Source organism: Lonchura striata, chromosome 8 (assembly GCF_046129695.1).
Source record: "Lonchura striata isolate bLonStr1 chromosome 8, bLonStr1.mat, whole genome shotgun sequence".
Classification (NCBI taxonomy): Eukaryota; Metazoa; Chordata; class Aves; order Passeriformes; family Estrildidae; genus Lonchura; species Lonchura striata.
In genome coordinates this window covers 30073153-30089456 of record NC_134610.1, presented here as the reverse complement: position 1 = coordinate 30089456, position 16304 = coordinate 30073153, and the positions used below count along the sequence as shown (strand labels likewise).

Below are 16304 nucleotides of genomic sequence, written 5' to 3'. Positions count from 1 at the left end.
CCTTATGGTTACAACTTATTTATTACAACTGTCATATGCTTTCATCTCGTGGTATTTTGATATCTAACATTTCACAAAGAATATCAAAACATCCCATGAAACAAAATTCTCAGGAAATTCAGTTCTATGAATATTTCAAAATAATTTTTTTAACATTTCAGATTAGATCAAACACAAATATTTAAATGTTGATGTTTCCTGAAAATTGGTATTCTAGCATCTCATTATAACTTTACTCTCAAATCCTTGGGAAGGCAAGGATTCCTAACAGCAAGTTCACAGAAACTAGGCCTAAAATAGAGCTGGTGGACAGAAAAATACACTGTGGTAGTCCTTAATATTTATCAACTAATTCAAATTAATGTAGTGGATGGAAAAAAAATGCTGCTGTGCACCACTTTGAACAGTATCCTTCAAGGATGACTCTTGAGATGATCGAAGTGCCTGGAGCCCAGAGGAAGGATGGAACCAAGGGTGAGGGGAATTCCTCCCCAAATCCAGAAAACAGGGTTAACTTCCCAGCCTGTTCCTTAAGGAAGATTGATAGAGTCTTGTCTCAGATATTTTTTTTTTAACTTTGTCTCAGATACCTTTTTTTTTTAAACTTTCTTTTCTTGTAGGGGAAGCATGGGAGTTGAGAGAGGACAGAAGATGCTAACAAGAGGGAAACACTTTCAGGGTGTCAAAATGCCAAAGACAGCATCTACCATGCTCCTGGCACGTGGATGAAGTGCTGGGGTTACACACTGATACCTACAACAGCAGCACAGTGTGAAACCCAGGCACCCCAGCAGGATCCCCCAGGAGTCACACGTGCCACCACCCTGTGTCACTCTAAAGTGTCAGACTGCTGGTTCCACAGAGGAACTGGGCTGCACAATCCTTCTAGACCCCAAAAAGACAAGAACTCAAGCTTCCCTGTGACTTCTGGTGTGCAGTAGGTCTGGGGCTGTCTGCAGTAAATTTAAGTACAGATCTGTGAAGGCACTTCATGGTGGAGTTCATACAGAGCTCTGCTATTTAATGCTGGTGTATCTCAAAGGAGGGGCCTTAAAACCAACAAAGCTGCAGTATTAACTAGGTGCTACAAAGTGATTTAGTCAGATATAAAGAGACCTTTTTGGTTAACTGTAAATCCCTTCACAATGGCAGGGGCTGCAGCCAGGAATTATGGTGCATATTCCATATATCCATGGCAGCCAAACACTGGCTGTAGATCATGTTGTTTCATTCCCATAAACCTTAGAAAACAAAGGTTAGGAAAAACAAATTTTGGGAGAAGCTGCAACTAGAGCATAAAAACTAGCATGACTGCAATCTATAAATGTAATTTTTTGAGGGCCCCTACCCTTTCCACTAGAGGTCCTATTTTGGAATAGGTATCTGGTTAAAGACAACTTGAGAAATCATGCACAATTCAGCTTGTGTTCAGTTTTGGGGATCACATTTTTATGTGTAAGCAGGAAGATATCTTTATTTTTGCAAGCTTTACCTTCCTTTCAGCTTACACATTCTTCTGATCAAAACACAGATACTGAGCAGAGGACCAGAAGATCAGCAAGTACTGAAAGGTTCAGGTTTGCTGGTGAAGATGGGTTCCTGTGCTCCAAATAACACCAAATGTCACAGCTGAGACAGCCACAACACAGAGAGTATCACCATATAATTTCAGCAAGCTTTAAGCATTCACCCAGAGTAACACCTCACCACATCAGAAGGCTTCAGGCATCTGCCCATAGAGTAACACCAGGTCACTTCAAAAGGCTGCAAGCTCTGCTCTTTCTTGTTCTTCAGCCCAACCTTTTATCCCCTCATGTTGATGCAGTGCCCCTGTGTGCCTCTGTGCCCTTTGGAGGTTGCTCAGTGTCCCTGAGCACTCATCTCTCGTTACCTTCAATATCATTCACCTGTCCTGCACAGCTGAACCCACTGGGGATGGGGCTGAGCCACAGCCCCATTGCCAATCCCCACAAACTGTGTGCCTACCACCAAATATATGTAAATGCATTGTTTATGAACTGGGACACAAATGGAAGAATCTGTAGAAATGCCTTCATGAACTCAGGTCTGCTCATCTCTATTGCACATAGAATTTCTGTTTTTATCCATAACCTTTAAGGGAACAAAATGTTACAGAAGACTGCTAACATGATAGCATAAGGGGAAAACCAACAAGTAAGGCACACAGCAAGCAAATCTTGGGCAAGCCTCATGTGTTTGGAGCAAGCCTCATGAATTTCTCACAGTTCTGATGGAAACCCCACATGAAAAAATATACTTGCATTATAACCTCCACCCTCACCCCATGTATCATTTACATCTGAATTCACTTCCAGGAGATGCTGACAACAGTAAAATTGCCTGGTCTGGTTTTGTATATTTTTAGGCTACCTATGCCCATACTGGTGTTACAAGCTGGAATTGTTTTCCCCGTTTGTTTCCTATAGATCAAATTTTTAGCCTGGATTTATTGAATTTTCAAGCTCCCAAGCTTTAATGCAAATCAAATAGCTTTCTTTATAATGCTCACTCACAACAATACTGAATTTGTTTATTATGGGAAAAAGCACAAACGAATTCTGCAACTTTTGATTCACACTCATTAGTGACTGAATTAAGGGCTAAGCTTTAGAGGCACAAATGGAAATGTTCTTGCTCCTTGAGCTACATCAGTCTGAGGTAAAGAGATACCTAGCAGTTCGCCTGAGACCTAATTTAAGTTTTAATGCTAACAATTACAGTTTCCATGAGCATGACACTGGGAGATTGTAAGTAATGAAAAGGCACAGTTTATCTCATTATAAAACCAAAAACCCCCCAGAAATCCAAAAGAACAAGGCACATTTTACCAAGCTTAGTGCATGCAATTCAAAGTTAGAAGAGAACTCCCATAAAAAGTGCGGTATTCTCTTGAGCCTGGCAGATTAAATGAGCAATATTTCTCTCTCCCTCTCGCTTGTTTTTAAAATCTCCATAAGCCTGTTTTTATTTTGCATGCTCCTCAGGAAGAGAGTGTTAGGAGTAAGTGCTGTTAAATCACATGGCACTGTGCTCTGGAGTGCTGCAGTTTCCTTCCTGGCAGGGGGCTTGTTTGTGAAGCTATTATGTGACCCCTATGACAGCATGTCTGTCTCCCATTCCAAAAAAATTATGTAGATTTCAGCAAGATAGAGCCAAGCAGCATCTGAAGGTAAATTTGAGAGGTTCCTACAGAAGAAAAGAACTTGGGGTATCCTGTGCTACAGTGCCCATAGCAAGACAACTGCATTATTGCCCAGCCTTTCCTATTTTAGAAATAAAACTTCCAGTCTTCCTTATGACTCAAGAAAATGCTTGAGTGGGACTTTCTACACTCCACCTTTTACAGACCTGGAGCTAAATCACAAAAGAAGTAGCTGCAGATTTTAATTTCAAAAACACCCAGGACAAGTGGAGGTTTGGGGGCCACAAGAGTCATTGGGACTGACTCTGTTGTCTGCTCAGACTTGAGTTCAGAAGTACCTGGCAGTAAGATTTACTGACCTAACAGCTGGGATCTATCACTGCCTTTTAGATTTTCTTCTGGAAACCAACAACACTGCAGGAGCTGCAAGGCAACAGGAGGGCTGGAGACCACCAGGCTACCACAACTCAGGGATCTCTCTCATGTTTGAAAACCTCTCAGAAGAATCTAGACTGGTTTTTTTTTTTTTTTTTTTCTGTGTTTTGCAGAGCTCATCTACCACCTTTTGAAGACTTTCACTGTGCATAAAGCTGAAGTATATTTTCATAAAACCTTTCCAACAAATGCAGATAGCAATTTGTAAATGCAAACAATTCAAGCAACATTAAAAAGCTTCCTGTTTAAAAAAAAAAAAAATGTATCAATTGTACCATTCTTGTTCTTTCCACAGGTCAAAGTGTGTTTGTATGTGTGTGAGCACAGGTGGAGGCTGCAGCTAGACAGCATTCATGCTGCCACACAGCTGTCAAAATATTAAAATCTAGTTTTCTTCAATTTTTAAGTGATTTGATGGAATAGCAGGAAGGCTTTATATATAATCTATTTATTTACTGTGAGAACCTCTGAGTCTGAGGAATCGAAAGGCAAGCAAATCTGCATATGCAAGGATGTAATTTCCCACACATTTTTACAAAGCTGCAGATGAGAAATCGTTTCTCTCTAGCTGTGATGGTTGCACAGTGTTCAGCTTTGTGTCTCACTTGCTAATTCCATTAAGAAGAAAAGAAAGCTTCGTTGACAAAGGCAGAGCAAAAAGGCACCACAGTTTATATCCCATAGCTAAGCTCTGGGGCTTTATTATTCTCCAACAGTTCAGCAAATGGCTGAACACAGTAGTAGACACAGAAGATAATTTAAATGGACAATGTCAAGTGGTTTAGACTCCAAACTTAACCTACTTTAAAAATGTTACGAGCTGGAGAAGGAATCTAGTCTGAAACTCTCATATTTTAATCCAGGGGGGGGAAAAATTGAAAAATTGTCCCTATAGAACTTCAGCACTGCTGTTCTGATTCCTGGCTACTCTCCAGGCCTGTTATAGACAACGAAGATGTCTGTGACTGGATTGCATTTATTCTGGAGTCCAAGACTCTTGGACTTTTGAAGGGCCTCACTGATGAGTCTGAGACTCTTCTTTATCCCTGTGATGTGTGATGGCTGCCATGGCCTTCATCCCACAGCCCTGCCCCAGCCAAGGGAAGATGATGTGTTGACACAGATGGATTTTGCCCTTTTTGGTGGAGCTCTGAGTTTACTTGGGCAACACATCCATCTGCTGGATTACTGGCCCGAGCAGCCCCGGGAGTGCCAGGAACTGCTCTGAAAAAGATCCAAGACTGTCATGCAGGTTTGAAATCCCATGGGAAGCCAGGAGGGTGAGCAGAGAACAGAGCAGTCATGAGCAGACGTGCAGCATTTTGTGCTCATTATCAGTTTTGGGCACAGCAACAGCACTGGCAAGACAGGCCAAGGCACTGCCTGCAGGAGAGTTTACTGCCCTCAGGGAACCCAAAAATACAGCTCAAACTGACCACTTGTGGATGCACATTTTTCTCCAGAGGAGACTATTTGGGCTGAAAATGTCTCCTTCTCTCTTCCATCAGTTTCTCTGCGCTGCTGGCATTCAGTTGCTGAGACCTGATCTAATCAATGCTCATATGGGGAGGTTTGTCTGGCCTGGAAGATGATATTATTGAATAAGTCTATCAAATTTGTCAGTGTCTTCGCCGACAATTTTCATGAATATATAACACTGAAATATGGCACATCCATACTGACTTATTCCTTATGGTGCTCAAAACAGCTTGGAAAAAACCCTCTGTAATTTGATAATGAGAAAGGATAAAGTCATTAGAGGGATAATTGCTAATATCCAGATCTTAAGAAGAGAATATAAATATTGAAGAACACAAATAAATAGACAAAAGGATTAACAAGATGAGAACTCCTTGATAGCCTGGCCTCTGAATTCCAAAATGCCACCAAAACAGCCTTATTTATGCATATAATGGGGAAATTCAAGAAAACATCCATCATGGGACTTTCAGCTCAGACACTACATTCTCAAACATACATTACACTTAAAATGCTTCAAAATGCTCTTTCATGGAAATTGCAAGAAAAAGTGTATTTCTATTGGATTTGAGGGAAAAATCGTACCCATTCATTTATTCAGTAAAACCAAATCTCACTGCACAAACTCGATCAAGGTCAACGATCCGCCATTTGTTGAGGAGAGTGAAAATCTGCCTGAGTCTGATAAATACCTTGGGGTTTCAGAAAAAGGAGAGGCCAGAACCGCAGAGAGGCACAAGTGCACAGGAATGGCACAGGCAGCCGTGGCAAGGGTGGAATGGTGCCCCTGGAGAGGCAGGACAGGGCCAGAGAAGGGTCTCCTGCAGCTCACTCTTCTCAGGTTTGCTCTGTTGTAAAAGGGGGTACTGCTTTTTGGGTGATACTGGTCTGGCACTGAAGAGTGCTGGCATAAATCTCGTCTGTGTAAAGCAGGAGCCCTTAGCAAGGGAAGCAATGCAAACCCACTGCACAGATTTACCCCCCAAGGAAGGAGTACCCTCGGCTCTGCAGACTGAAAGATTTGTGCGTTAGTGGTGAGCATCAGCGGGCTGGCACGAATGGAGGGAGCAACAACGCTGATGGGACAGACAGTTTGAATAGTTCAGTATGGAAAAACTCAGCTGGGTGCTGGGACTCGTGGCTGCTTGCAGAGCTGCTGCCTTCCCGGGCCCCGTGGTGGGCATGCGGGGGCGGTTATGGAAAACCCGCACTGCTCAGCCACCACAGTCCCTGCAAAGAGCATTTGGCTGCATTAGCATAATTGAAACATCAATTATGCCCACTGCTACACTTCCCCTGGGAAAGGCTGTCCATACAAGGCAATGTTTTTAAAAGCGTGCGGTGTTCACAGTCTCGGCGATTTTTAGTGCCATTAAATGGTACAGAACAAAGGTATTCTGTGGAAAGCCACAGGCTTGGGGAAATTGCTTCAGAGGCTGAGGAACTGTTGCTTTTTCACACAAAGCTTCCCATGGTTTGGGCAGCATTTCCTGTCTGAGGAGAAACGAAGGTGGGGAAAAAGTAGCACATACCACATTCTTATCACAGCCATCACCATCAAATGTTTCTGCAGCTGAAAGAACAAGAGGATGGCACAGAGATTCCTGCCTGGCAAATGCTGATGCATGAATGTTCACTGAGCCTCAGTTTTACTGCTGCCTTCCTTTTCCCTGATTATTTCCAGAAGGCTGGAATTGTTGCTGCTTTTTGAAACAGCAGTCCCATTCCCCTAAGGTCTCCTGACAGGGTTATGCCCCAGACATTTGGGGACATATGGAGGCAAGTGGATTGCCCTGCATAAACTAGCAATTTTCACCCTACATGCTGTTACTGTATGTAAAAATGAAAACTTTAGGCCAGAGGAATAGGTGCACACAAAAAAGATATCAGCTGGCACAGGTGACTGTGGCTGAGGTTAAATCAATGGATAGAACCTGGTGAGACCTGCCCAGGGAACACAGTCACGACCCTTGAGAAGCCCACTGGGGCCTGAGCCACACCAGAAGCCCCAAGAAGTGGGTTTCTAAGGGGCAACAATGGTGTCTTCCTGTGCCTGAGGTACCTGCTGGACTTCCCTGCTGATTCAGGAAGCCTCCATTGCTACCAATGCTGTAGGGCAGGAAGGTTCCCCGTGTCCTTTCCACAGGTGTTGTTTATCTCTCACTGGATCATCTGTTCCCACACTCCTGACCTCCTGGTGCTTGGAGACCATCTCCACTATAGACCTGCTCCTCTGTGCCTTGGCTCTGTCCTCCCTGACAAGCAACCCAGATTCCTCCTGAGGTCCCTCCTTGGCTCCCAACCCCTGACAACACTTTGCTGCAGTCAATTTCCTTCTACCCACCACCTCTCCTCTTGAATGTGGGCTGAAATATCATCTCTCCTAAGCAAGACCTGTTCTCTTCCTTCTGCTCACTTCAGCTCAAGGTGCCTTCTGTGCTCCTCGTCCTCCATGACCCATGATGTGGCTTTCTATGATCACCACTGCAATCTCCTTCTGCCCCCTAATCCCCAGCCTGCCTTTCCTTCCCTTCGTGTTACAACTCAGGTACTTCCTGCTGTCTCCTCTAGCTGATGTGGGCTCCTGCCATCCTAAAGCAAACCCACCAGGCAGCAGCAGTGTAGGACAGGCTGCACACTGAAAAGGAGCTCCAGGCCTTCATCTCAGCCTGGGGAAGCCAGTGCTCTCCTCAGCTCTCCAAGAAAGAGAAAGGATTTAAAATAACATTACTTGGCCTTGTTTCTAACTTAAATAATTTTGGCCTACTTGGCCTTATCTCCCGTCCCATCCCCACAGGACACAACATCAGCCTTTCCAGCCTTTTAAGAAAATTGAATACTACCTACCACAAAAAGCTGAGGGTAAACAAGAGTTTGGAGGAAAGACACTGAAGACTTTTTCTTTGCATGCTTCGGTCTTCACCGATGGAAGGGCTCCTTGGCAGTAGGAAACACCTGGGCTATGGCTCTTGATCTTCAAAAAGATCAAGACCCTTGATCTTTTAGAAATTCATCCCAGCATTTTCTTTCCATAGCAACTTCCACCCTCCCTGCTTTATGCTGCAACACCTCACCCTGCTCTGCCTCACTGACACATCATTTATTCAGAGCTCTATGTTTTAATCATCACAGACTGTTTTAAGTAAGAACAGAACAATCATTTCTAAGGCCAGGTACCCCACTGTCACAGGGATGGCAGGGGAGATGACCAGCAGGATTAAATACTGCCTCAGCACTCTCCCAGCAGGAAATGTTCACACCTGTGAAACCATCACCTGGGTTTCACCTGAGCTCAGGCAAACCCAGCCATCCACACCTACTCTCTCCAAACACTTCAAAGGCACAGAAATATCATGAAACTGAAGAAATGAGTGCATCACCTGACCCATTTTCACCAGACCTTCCCAGAGGCTTTCGTTCTCCGTGTGAGCTGTGAACTTTTGCATGCACGTGAACACACACGTTCAATTTCTACATCAATCCTCCCAGGCCAAGGGTGTAAAAAATGTCTCCCAAACCTCACTAGTATTTACATGTTTTTAATTTCAAGTGCCATATAGGGCTATTCAGCCATTATATTTTACTATAGCTTCTAAATAAATTAAACCCATTTATCACTTAAACCCCCCACATTTTAAGAACCTTATTAACTTCATAGTTAAATGCTGACAGGTAATATCTATTATGGCAGCGTTTCATGGTATCCCAGCAGTGCTATGAGCTGGATTTTCACTTCCTTAAACCTGTATATCATGACAAAATATGCATAATCTAGTACACTGGTTCTGTAATTTTCAATAATGTCTGCTAATTCTGGCAAATAATTTACAGTACTTATTTCATCTGTCAAAACAGGTGTTTTATGGCCAGAGTAGTTGTAGGTTGACAAAAATAGAAGCAGCCCATTTATTAAGAGAGAGTTTGTAGCAAAAGAAAGGGTAATGGAAAGACGGTGTTAAAGTAAACCAGGAAAACCATACTAGAATATGAAGACACTTCACCTCAGCAAATAAAGGAGAAAAGAGATTTACACAGATCCTGTGAATTGTGATTCTCACAGAACAGGAACCGTACCTGCATAATCTGTCCTTGCATAATGCCCATCTTCTGATTTTGTAGTTGTTGTAGTATTGTCTGTGTGAAAAGAAATGTGTTGAGTTGCCTGGGGAGCCTGGACTCTATACATCCCGTGCCCCCACCACAGTGCCCAGGCAGAGCTAACCTCACTTGCACACACATCACCTCTGCTGGCTGCAATCTCTCCTGGGCCTGCCAGGTGAAAACAGCAGGATCTTTTTTCTAACAATATGTGATAAGAGATTGCAGCTGGGGTAAATATATCAGCCTGAAGCGGGAGCTGTCATTTCTGCTCTACTTGAAGAAATTGGGGAGTTTTAATATGTACCCTGAAATGAACTGCCACTTAGGGTGGTTCACTTTAAAGGGACAGGAGTAAACTGGAATGTGTTTAATACACCTTGTATACTATGGCCTTGTAAGTAGATGTACTGAGGATTTATGGGTCAGAAACTAAGGAAAAAGCTATTGAGAGTCTGAGCCTCAGCAGACACTTTATTTACAGGAGCTATTGAAAAGCAAATTCTTTTCATTTTCATTTTAGAGAAAAACAGGGTTTTTAAAATCTGCTCAAGGGTTACAGGTGACGTAGTAGCTCAAGAGATGGGCCCAGAGAAGCACTGTATTTATGGAGGTACAGAGAGAGCCTTGAGCCATGACTGGAAAACTTCCTTCCAGGCATCCTGGGCATCATGAGGCCCAGCCAGGGCCAGCTGAAGAACCAGCCCAAGCACTGTGTTTGGGAGCACCTCTTCAGAGACTCTCCCGAGACAGCCTCATGCTGCTCCAGTTAAGGGAGCATCAGAGGATCCATCCTGGGTGGCAAAATGCATCTGAGGGGCATTCCCACTGTCCTGCTCCAGCTGCTGCCTGGTAGACAGAGCTCTGGGCAAGCTGCTCGGGGCAGGAGGCTGGTGCAGCAGCCAGGGCAGGGCTGGGCAGTGCCCTGCTGCTGCTGGGGGCAGGCTGTGGGCAGCGTTAGGGGTGGTGCCCCCCTCATGCTTTGCTGTGTCTGCATCACAAAGGGCTCTGCCTCTCACCACAGCCTGTGCTCTACAGTATCAACTGCAGCAGCCTAATGGAAATATAACAATTACCAAATAAGAAGCCAGCCCTGGTTCTGTTTTTTTCTCCCTGAACAAAAAATTGAAAACATTCTTTGAAATGAGTTTTGTTATGAGAGTTACCTTGACATCGACCCAAAGACATGACTTCAATTTTCTCCTGTTTCTGGCATGATGCCTCTTTGATTTGACATGCATTATCATAAGATTTCCCATCGGAAGCACAAAGAGGATTGAAGTTGGTTTGAGAACAGTCAATGTTGCACACACACCTGAAAAGATATAGAAAGAGAAAAAAGAAGAGGCTAATATGAGAAACTTTTTTCAAGACATCATAAATACATCTCAGAAATATAAGTGTTTGTATTACCCTGTCTGTACAATGCAAATCAACATAATGAAAGCGGAATGTTCTGTCAAGAGGTCATTTGTATTTCTTGATGGAAATGAGATGCAGGGAGAGGGAAGAGGCACGTAAAAGCAAGCAAAAAGAAAGATAAAAGTGTGTTTTACATGGAAAACTGTACCACAGCATTACCACTTGTAATCCCCTGTAAACCAAAGAGATATGCAGATAAAGCAAGCTGCTGAGCCCTCCTGCAAACTAAAGAAGCCACAAAATTCTCCTCTGTTCAGGTGCTGTCCATTATATGGAATACCATATAAATATGGGTTTATATTGATTTATGATATAATTCTGAAAATAATTACAGCACCTAGAGGCACTCTGACTGTAACAGATGTGAAACTGAAGCCACACTTCACCCCACTGGGATAAAACCAGCTGCCAAGGCTGAGACTGGAGCAGGGATGTGACCGCACTCTGTGCCTCAGGCTGGTGGGATCTCCCCAGCTCCTGGACACAGAGAGGCTACTCAATATTAAAACCAGGAGAATGCTGTTTTAGGGAAGACTTTGTGCACAAGCACTTTAGGAAGCACTTAGATAACTCAGCAAGCAAAAAGCCTTATGCAGATGCTACTCAGGAAGGTCTCCTGACCTGGTGTCACACTCTCTGAGGGGTGACATCCTATGTTCAAGAGCACAGTGTGGGCAAATGCAGGCAGGGCACTGGTGGCCCCATCCCCAGATTGCTTAGGGTCATCTCCAGAGACTCCAGAACCAGTTTGTGAGCTCCTGGGCTGCCCTGTCACGTGAACCAGAGCACAGGGAGGTACTCACTTCCACAGTCTGCTCTGGGTCTGAACTAACACACTAATGTGGGCACATCCTGATCCCAGCAAGCCTCACCACTGCTTCTAAGATGGAGAAACCTAATTATTTCCACTGACAGCAGGCTCTTTTCTTTAGGTTTCTGCTATTTCATTAGCAGTAGCAATGTCAGATAGCCTTGGGCATCAGCAGGGGAAAGGCACGCTCATCTTCTGTCCCCCAGCTGTGCCGTGTAACAGACAGCCCAGCCTCAGCAAGCCCAACGCGATCTTGCTTGGGGACAAAGCCAGAGGTCTAACCTGGCAGCTGCTCCAGCTCTTCTGAGCACGTAATTGTGCACATGCTGCTATCCAAACTCTTCTTGGCTCCTTCTGACATTAAGGCAAAGCACTGCGATGGATGCTCTGTCTCCCAGCCCACTGGTGCTGCCCCTCGCAGCCAGCTCCCTGGCCCTCCCTTTGGAAAGCAAACTAATGGAAATGTCAAGCCTCCAACCTCCCTGCTTGATTTAAGAAAGTGTTTAAAAGTAAGTCCACCTCCCATTTGCAGCAGACATCTGGACACCTTTGACTACTGGAGGTGTAGAGGGATATACACAAAACTTGGGTGGAAAGAGGAAGAAGGAAATTGGAGAGTTTGGGTCAGACATCTTCATCACCACATTTGGCTTCTGGCCTCTAGCAATGTGCCCAGAGTGATGCAAAACAGTGGAACTGGTAGTTGTCTTCTTTTAGAATTTTTTTCTTACACTAGGTAGGTCTATTTACCTCAAATGTTCACTAAATACAGAAAACTTCAGTTCAAAAAGAGGCCAGTGGTGAAAAGCTGTGGTTATAAATTAAATTACATGATTTCATAACTCGAAGAAAAGCGTCTAGCTCCCTCTGTGTAGCAATTTCCCCACCCTGATAAACATACAGAATATAAGAAAAAAAATCCAGTGCATTTCCCAAGAATCTCCTTATCAGCAGAATAAGAATGTTCTGCTCCACTGAAATATTAACCATCATCATTTCTTCCTGCAGCCATTTCCAGCTTCCCACCTTAGTCAAATTCACTTCATTAGGAAACATTTACTGCTCAAGTAATAGCAATTCTTTCCACGTAGCTCTACCATTTGCATTTCAGATGGGACACAATCAGCCATATGCTCCTTTTTTTTGTAATAAACCAGCTAAGAAACAGCTTCACTTATCTACATTTTGCTACAGAAAAATGAGTGAAGGTTAATATATATTATGTTTCAAGTCAAGAGAAAATTAAGCCAACGGGAAAATTACAACAAAAGGGTGCTCTTTAGGGGAAATCTCAGCAACTTTGGATGCAGTTTCAAGAATACCTAGGGGATGCAGGAACCTATGCTCAGAGTTAGACACTTTAGAGACATATTTTCAAAGGTGTTTAAATGCTTAAAGATGCATGCAAACACTTTGTGTGGGATTTCTGGAATCTCAGAGACCTATTTCCCACTGTTTTCAAAGACTGCTTCAGAGCCCACTAGGCATTTATTTACATCTTCTGATACCTTCCAAAACACAAAGACCCAAAATGACTTTCCAGACCTCTTCCAGCAAAACTGAGAAGAGAACCAAAGTTTTTCTGCACCCCATTCTAAAATTTCTACTGTGACACCAGCCCTACTTTCCAAGGAAACCTCTGCAGCAGCTGCATGAAGAGGATGCACCACAAGCCATGTGCTGCCTGTGCTGGGGTCAGATCACACTGAAGCAGAAAAGGACAACCCCAGGATGACACCATATGCTCCAAAGCCTGATAGGATCCCCTGTGTGAAGCCTGATTTTCAGAGCCAGCTAGAGGGATGCTGAAAAAACACCAAACTTGCCACCCTGATCTTGCTGCAAGGATCATCCACTCCTTGCACAGTTTTCAGCAGACAACTTCTAGCTTGCATCCACAGTTTATTACTGCTTTTGCACTTACACACTCAAATCCTACTTCAAGGCTGCACAATTAAGTCGACATCTAATATATGTCAGGAAGTGCAAAAGGCAGGCTTGCATAAAGAAGATTAATGTGCCTGTGTTGCTGGCTCTTTTTAATTTATAGTGCTCTTCTTATCAGGGAAAATGATGGTATTCCAACACATTTTTTCAAACTGGAGGAAGTAAAAGTCTTCCATTTGGACCATGTTGCCAGATTCCAGAAGGGCAAATTGCAGGGAAAGAGGTGAGGCATGTACTCCAAACGTGTGTGCCTAGGCAAATGCAGCCTCTGAGAACAGCTCAGACTTCAGTGGGATCCACCAGCGAGGTAATAAATACATGCTGAGGAGCACTTAATGCAATGAAAACCTGTAAAGGTGCCTTCAGTTCTTGAAGCATTATAAAATGCAAGAGTGGGACTCTCTTGTGTTAAACAAGAACCAGACTGTGACATCCCTGCCTGGCTCAGGGTGTGTGTTAGGTGACAGTACCAATGGTGTTATTCTCTGGGTGCAGAGGGGAACTTCAGCTCTCTTACAGAAAGCCCCTACCCTGAAGAGAGCCTCCCCCTAATATTTGTCATGCACAGGGCTGGCAGCACCCATCCCACTGCCAAGGGTGTGTCCAGTGGGCTGGCTGGCTGCCTGCAGCTTCCCAGTCCCTGAGGCACTCTGGTATGCCTTGAATTTTAACTAATTTGATCCTTTGACCATGTTATCATCCTGCCTATGACTTTTGATTATAGTTCTATCAATAAATCTATTTGCTTTTTGTGTTTCTAAGTGTGGCACTGAAGTAAGCCTGGCAATAGAAAGGCTGACTGAGCGTTCCTGGTGCTCAAGACACTGTGGGAAGGTCAATGAGATCTCCTAGGGGGTCACAGAATGAAACTGCACCCAAGAGCATACACAGAATACATGTGTAAGATTTAACCATGCCTTCTGCAGTCAGAAATGCAATTTTAAAAGCCTCTGTGAGGAAGGAGAGCCTCCAGGATGCCAGCAGATACCCTGCAGCTCCTCTGAGAAAGGAAGGGATACTGTTCTACAGGTCCTTTGCATCCTCAAGTAATGGGCTCATATGGTAATTGAGTAAAATTTGGGCTGCCACCATAAACAATCATTAAACAAGGCTCATTTTCTTATCTCTTTTCTTCCAGGTCATTGTGATAGTCTCCAGTGCATTCCCTTTCTTTCATACGCTTTATTTTATTCCATTTCATTTCACATGATGATAATCCTGGAGGAGCTGAACATCCAGCAATCGGTGTGGTTCCTTTGGTGATCATGAAAGCAAAAAACACCAAAGCAAACTAAAAAGACTGTTGAAGAGACAAGCCTGGGCACCTCCTGAAGGGATTTTGGGCTACCTCCCCATGGTGGATCTTGCAACACTGCTTGATAAGGCTGGATCCTGTCATGAGAATGCCACACCCAGGATGAACCAGAAAGTGTCCGCAGGCAGAGGTGCAGCTCTGCAGGTAAGATGCAGGAGAGGCCCAGGAGGATGCCTGGGGGAGAGCTGGCAGAGCTGAGCTTAGCCTGAGGCAGGTGAGATGCTGACAGACACCTCCTTGTGGGGCCTGTGCTGCTGCACTCTGCTCTGTGAGCTTTGGCAGCTTCCATCAAGGCAGGAACTGCAAAGAGGCTGCTCAGCAGCACAAGGGAACCCACGGGCAATTTGGGATTTCACCCATTTATTGTGCTTCTTCCTTCCCCAGGGAAATGAGAGAAGAGCACAAAGAACTCCTTTCCAGCCTGGATCTTGATCACGAAGAAGTGCTGCCCAACCCTCAGTCTAGTCCACGTGCCAGCAGTGATGGGGATGTGCTGCACCAGGCAGCTTGGCCAAACTGGAGCAGCCAACTTGGCTTCCTGTTCAATCAGCCTCCATAAAAATTAATGGGGTCAATACACCAGGCATGGGTGAGTGCACAGTCTCCTAGCACCCCATGCTTCTGCAGATAACATATGGTATTATTTTCTGGGCACAGAGAGTACCTTTGCTTGCAGAGAGCAAGGTACTGAAGAGAGGATTCATGGCTATGAAGGGCTGTCCCTATAATGAAAAGCTGTGTTTTAGGGAGGAGTCTCAATAAAATGAGAGAATGGTTCTTTGCCCACTAAGGGTAGGAGAATACTATAATTCTATTTTCTTAATTCATGAATAGAATATCATCATTAGTGACACAGTGATGACAAAAAGAAACACACTCTATGCTTTATCTTTACTCCTAAGACAGCTATGCAGTCTTTGTTTCCAGCAATGTATTACTGAAAAATAATTTTTAAAAAATTGCTATGCAATATCTGCATGTAGCATGAGGAAGGTTTCCTATGTAGCTCTGATAGGAAGCAAGGAGGAGAAGTGAGACAATGCTTCCAAAAGAGTGGTTTCACTGGGAACAGATGCAGGCACATTTCTATCAGAGCGAGATGGCAATGGCAGTCCTTCCTCATTCAGCATCTTTTAATTAGCCCTCTGCTGTTTGGAAACCTGAGAGCACTGCCAGTACCTACCTCTGTTTATTAAAGATTCATATTCAGACTTTGCTGGCCATGGGTCATTTGCTTTTTGGAACCAGAGCAACAGAAAATTGTGCCTGAGATATCTGAGAGAGAAGTACTTAATGAAATGACTAACGTCTTCAGCCAAATGTCTAGCTGATTACAGGGTCCAAACAGCAGAACAGCAATAAATCTGCCACAAAGAGAATTGTCAGTCAAGAAAACAGGCATAAAACCAAAGAGACAGGGAGGCAAGAGCTAAAAATGTGAACATGCAAATCCAGTGTTATTTTTACTAGTCAGAGCTCTGATATTTGAGCGCATATGCTAATTTGGTCAAGTGTGAGATCCCACCACGTCTCAGAGAGCACTATTTTACAGGGAAGGTGAAGTTCCATTCTGCAATGATTTTAAACTTTATATGTTTTCTCCAGGCACAAAAAAAAAAAAAGGCAATGAAAAC

General features: G+C 44.0%; 1 protein-coding gene across 1 annotated transcript in view; it reads right to left on the bottom strand.

The window, feature by feature from the left end:
* TMEFF2 (transmembrane protein with EGF like and two follistatin like domains 2) overlaps positions 1-16304 on the bottom strand; it is a 125035-nt gene that overhangs the window by 22435 nt on the left and 86296 nt on the right. The window contains exons 6-7 of the mRNA XM_021531360.2: positions 10342-10490; positions 9152-9211 (exon numbers count right to left, since the gene is read on the bottom strand). Of these exons, the coding sequence (XP_021387035.1) occupies positions 9152-9211; positions 10342-10490 (209 nt within the window). The remainder of the gene's footprint in view (positions 1-9151; positions 9212-10341; positions 10491-16304) is intronic.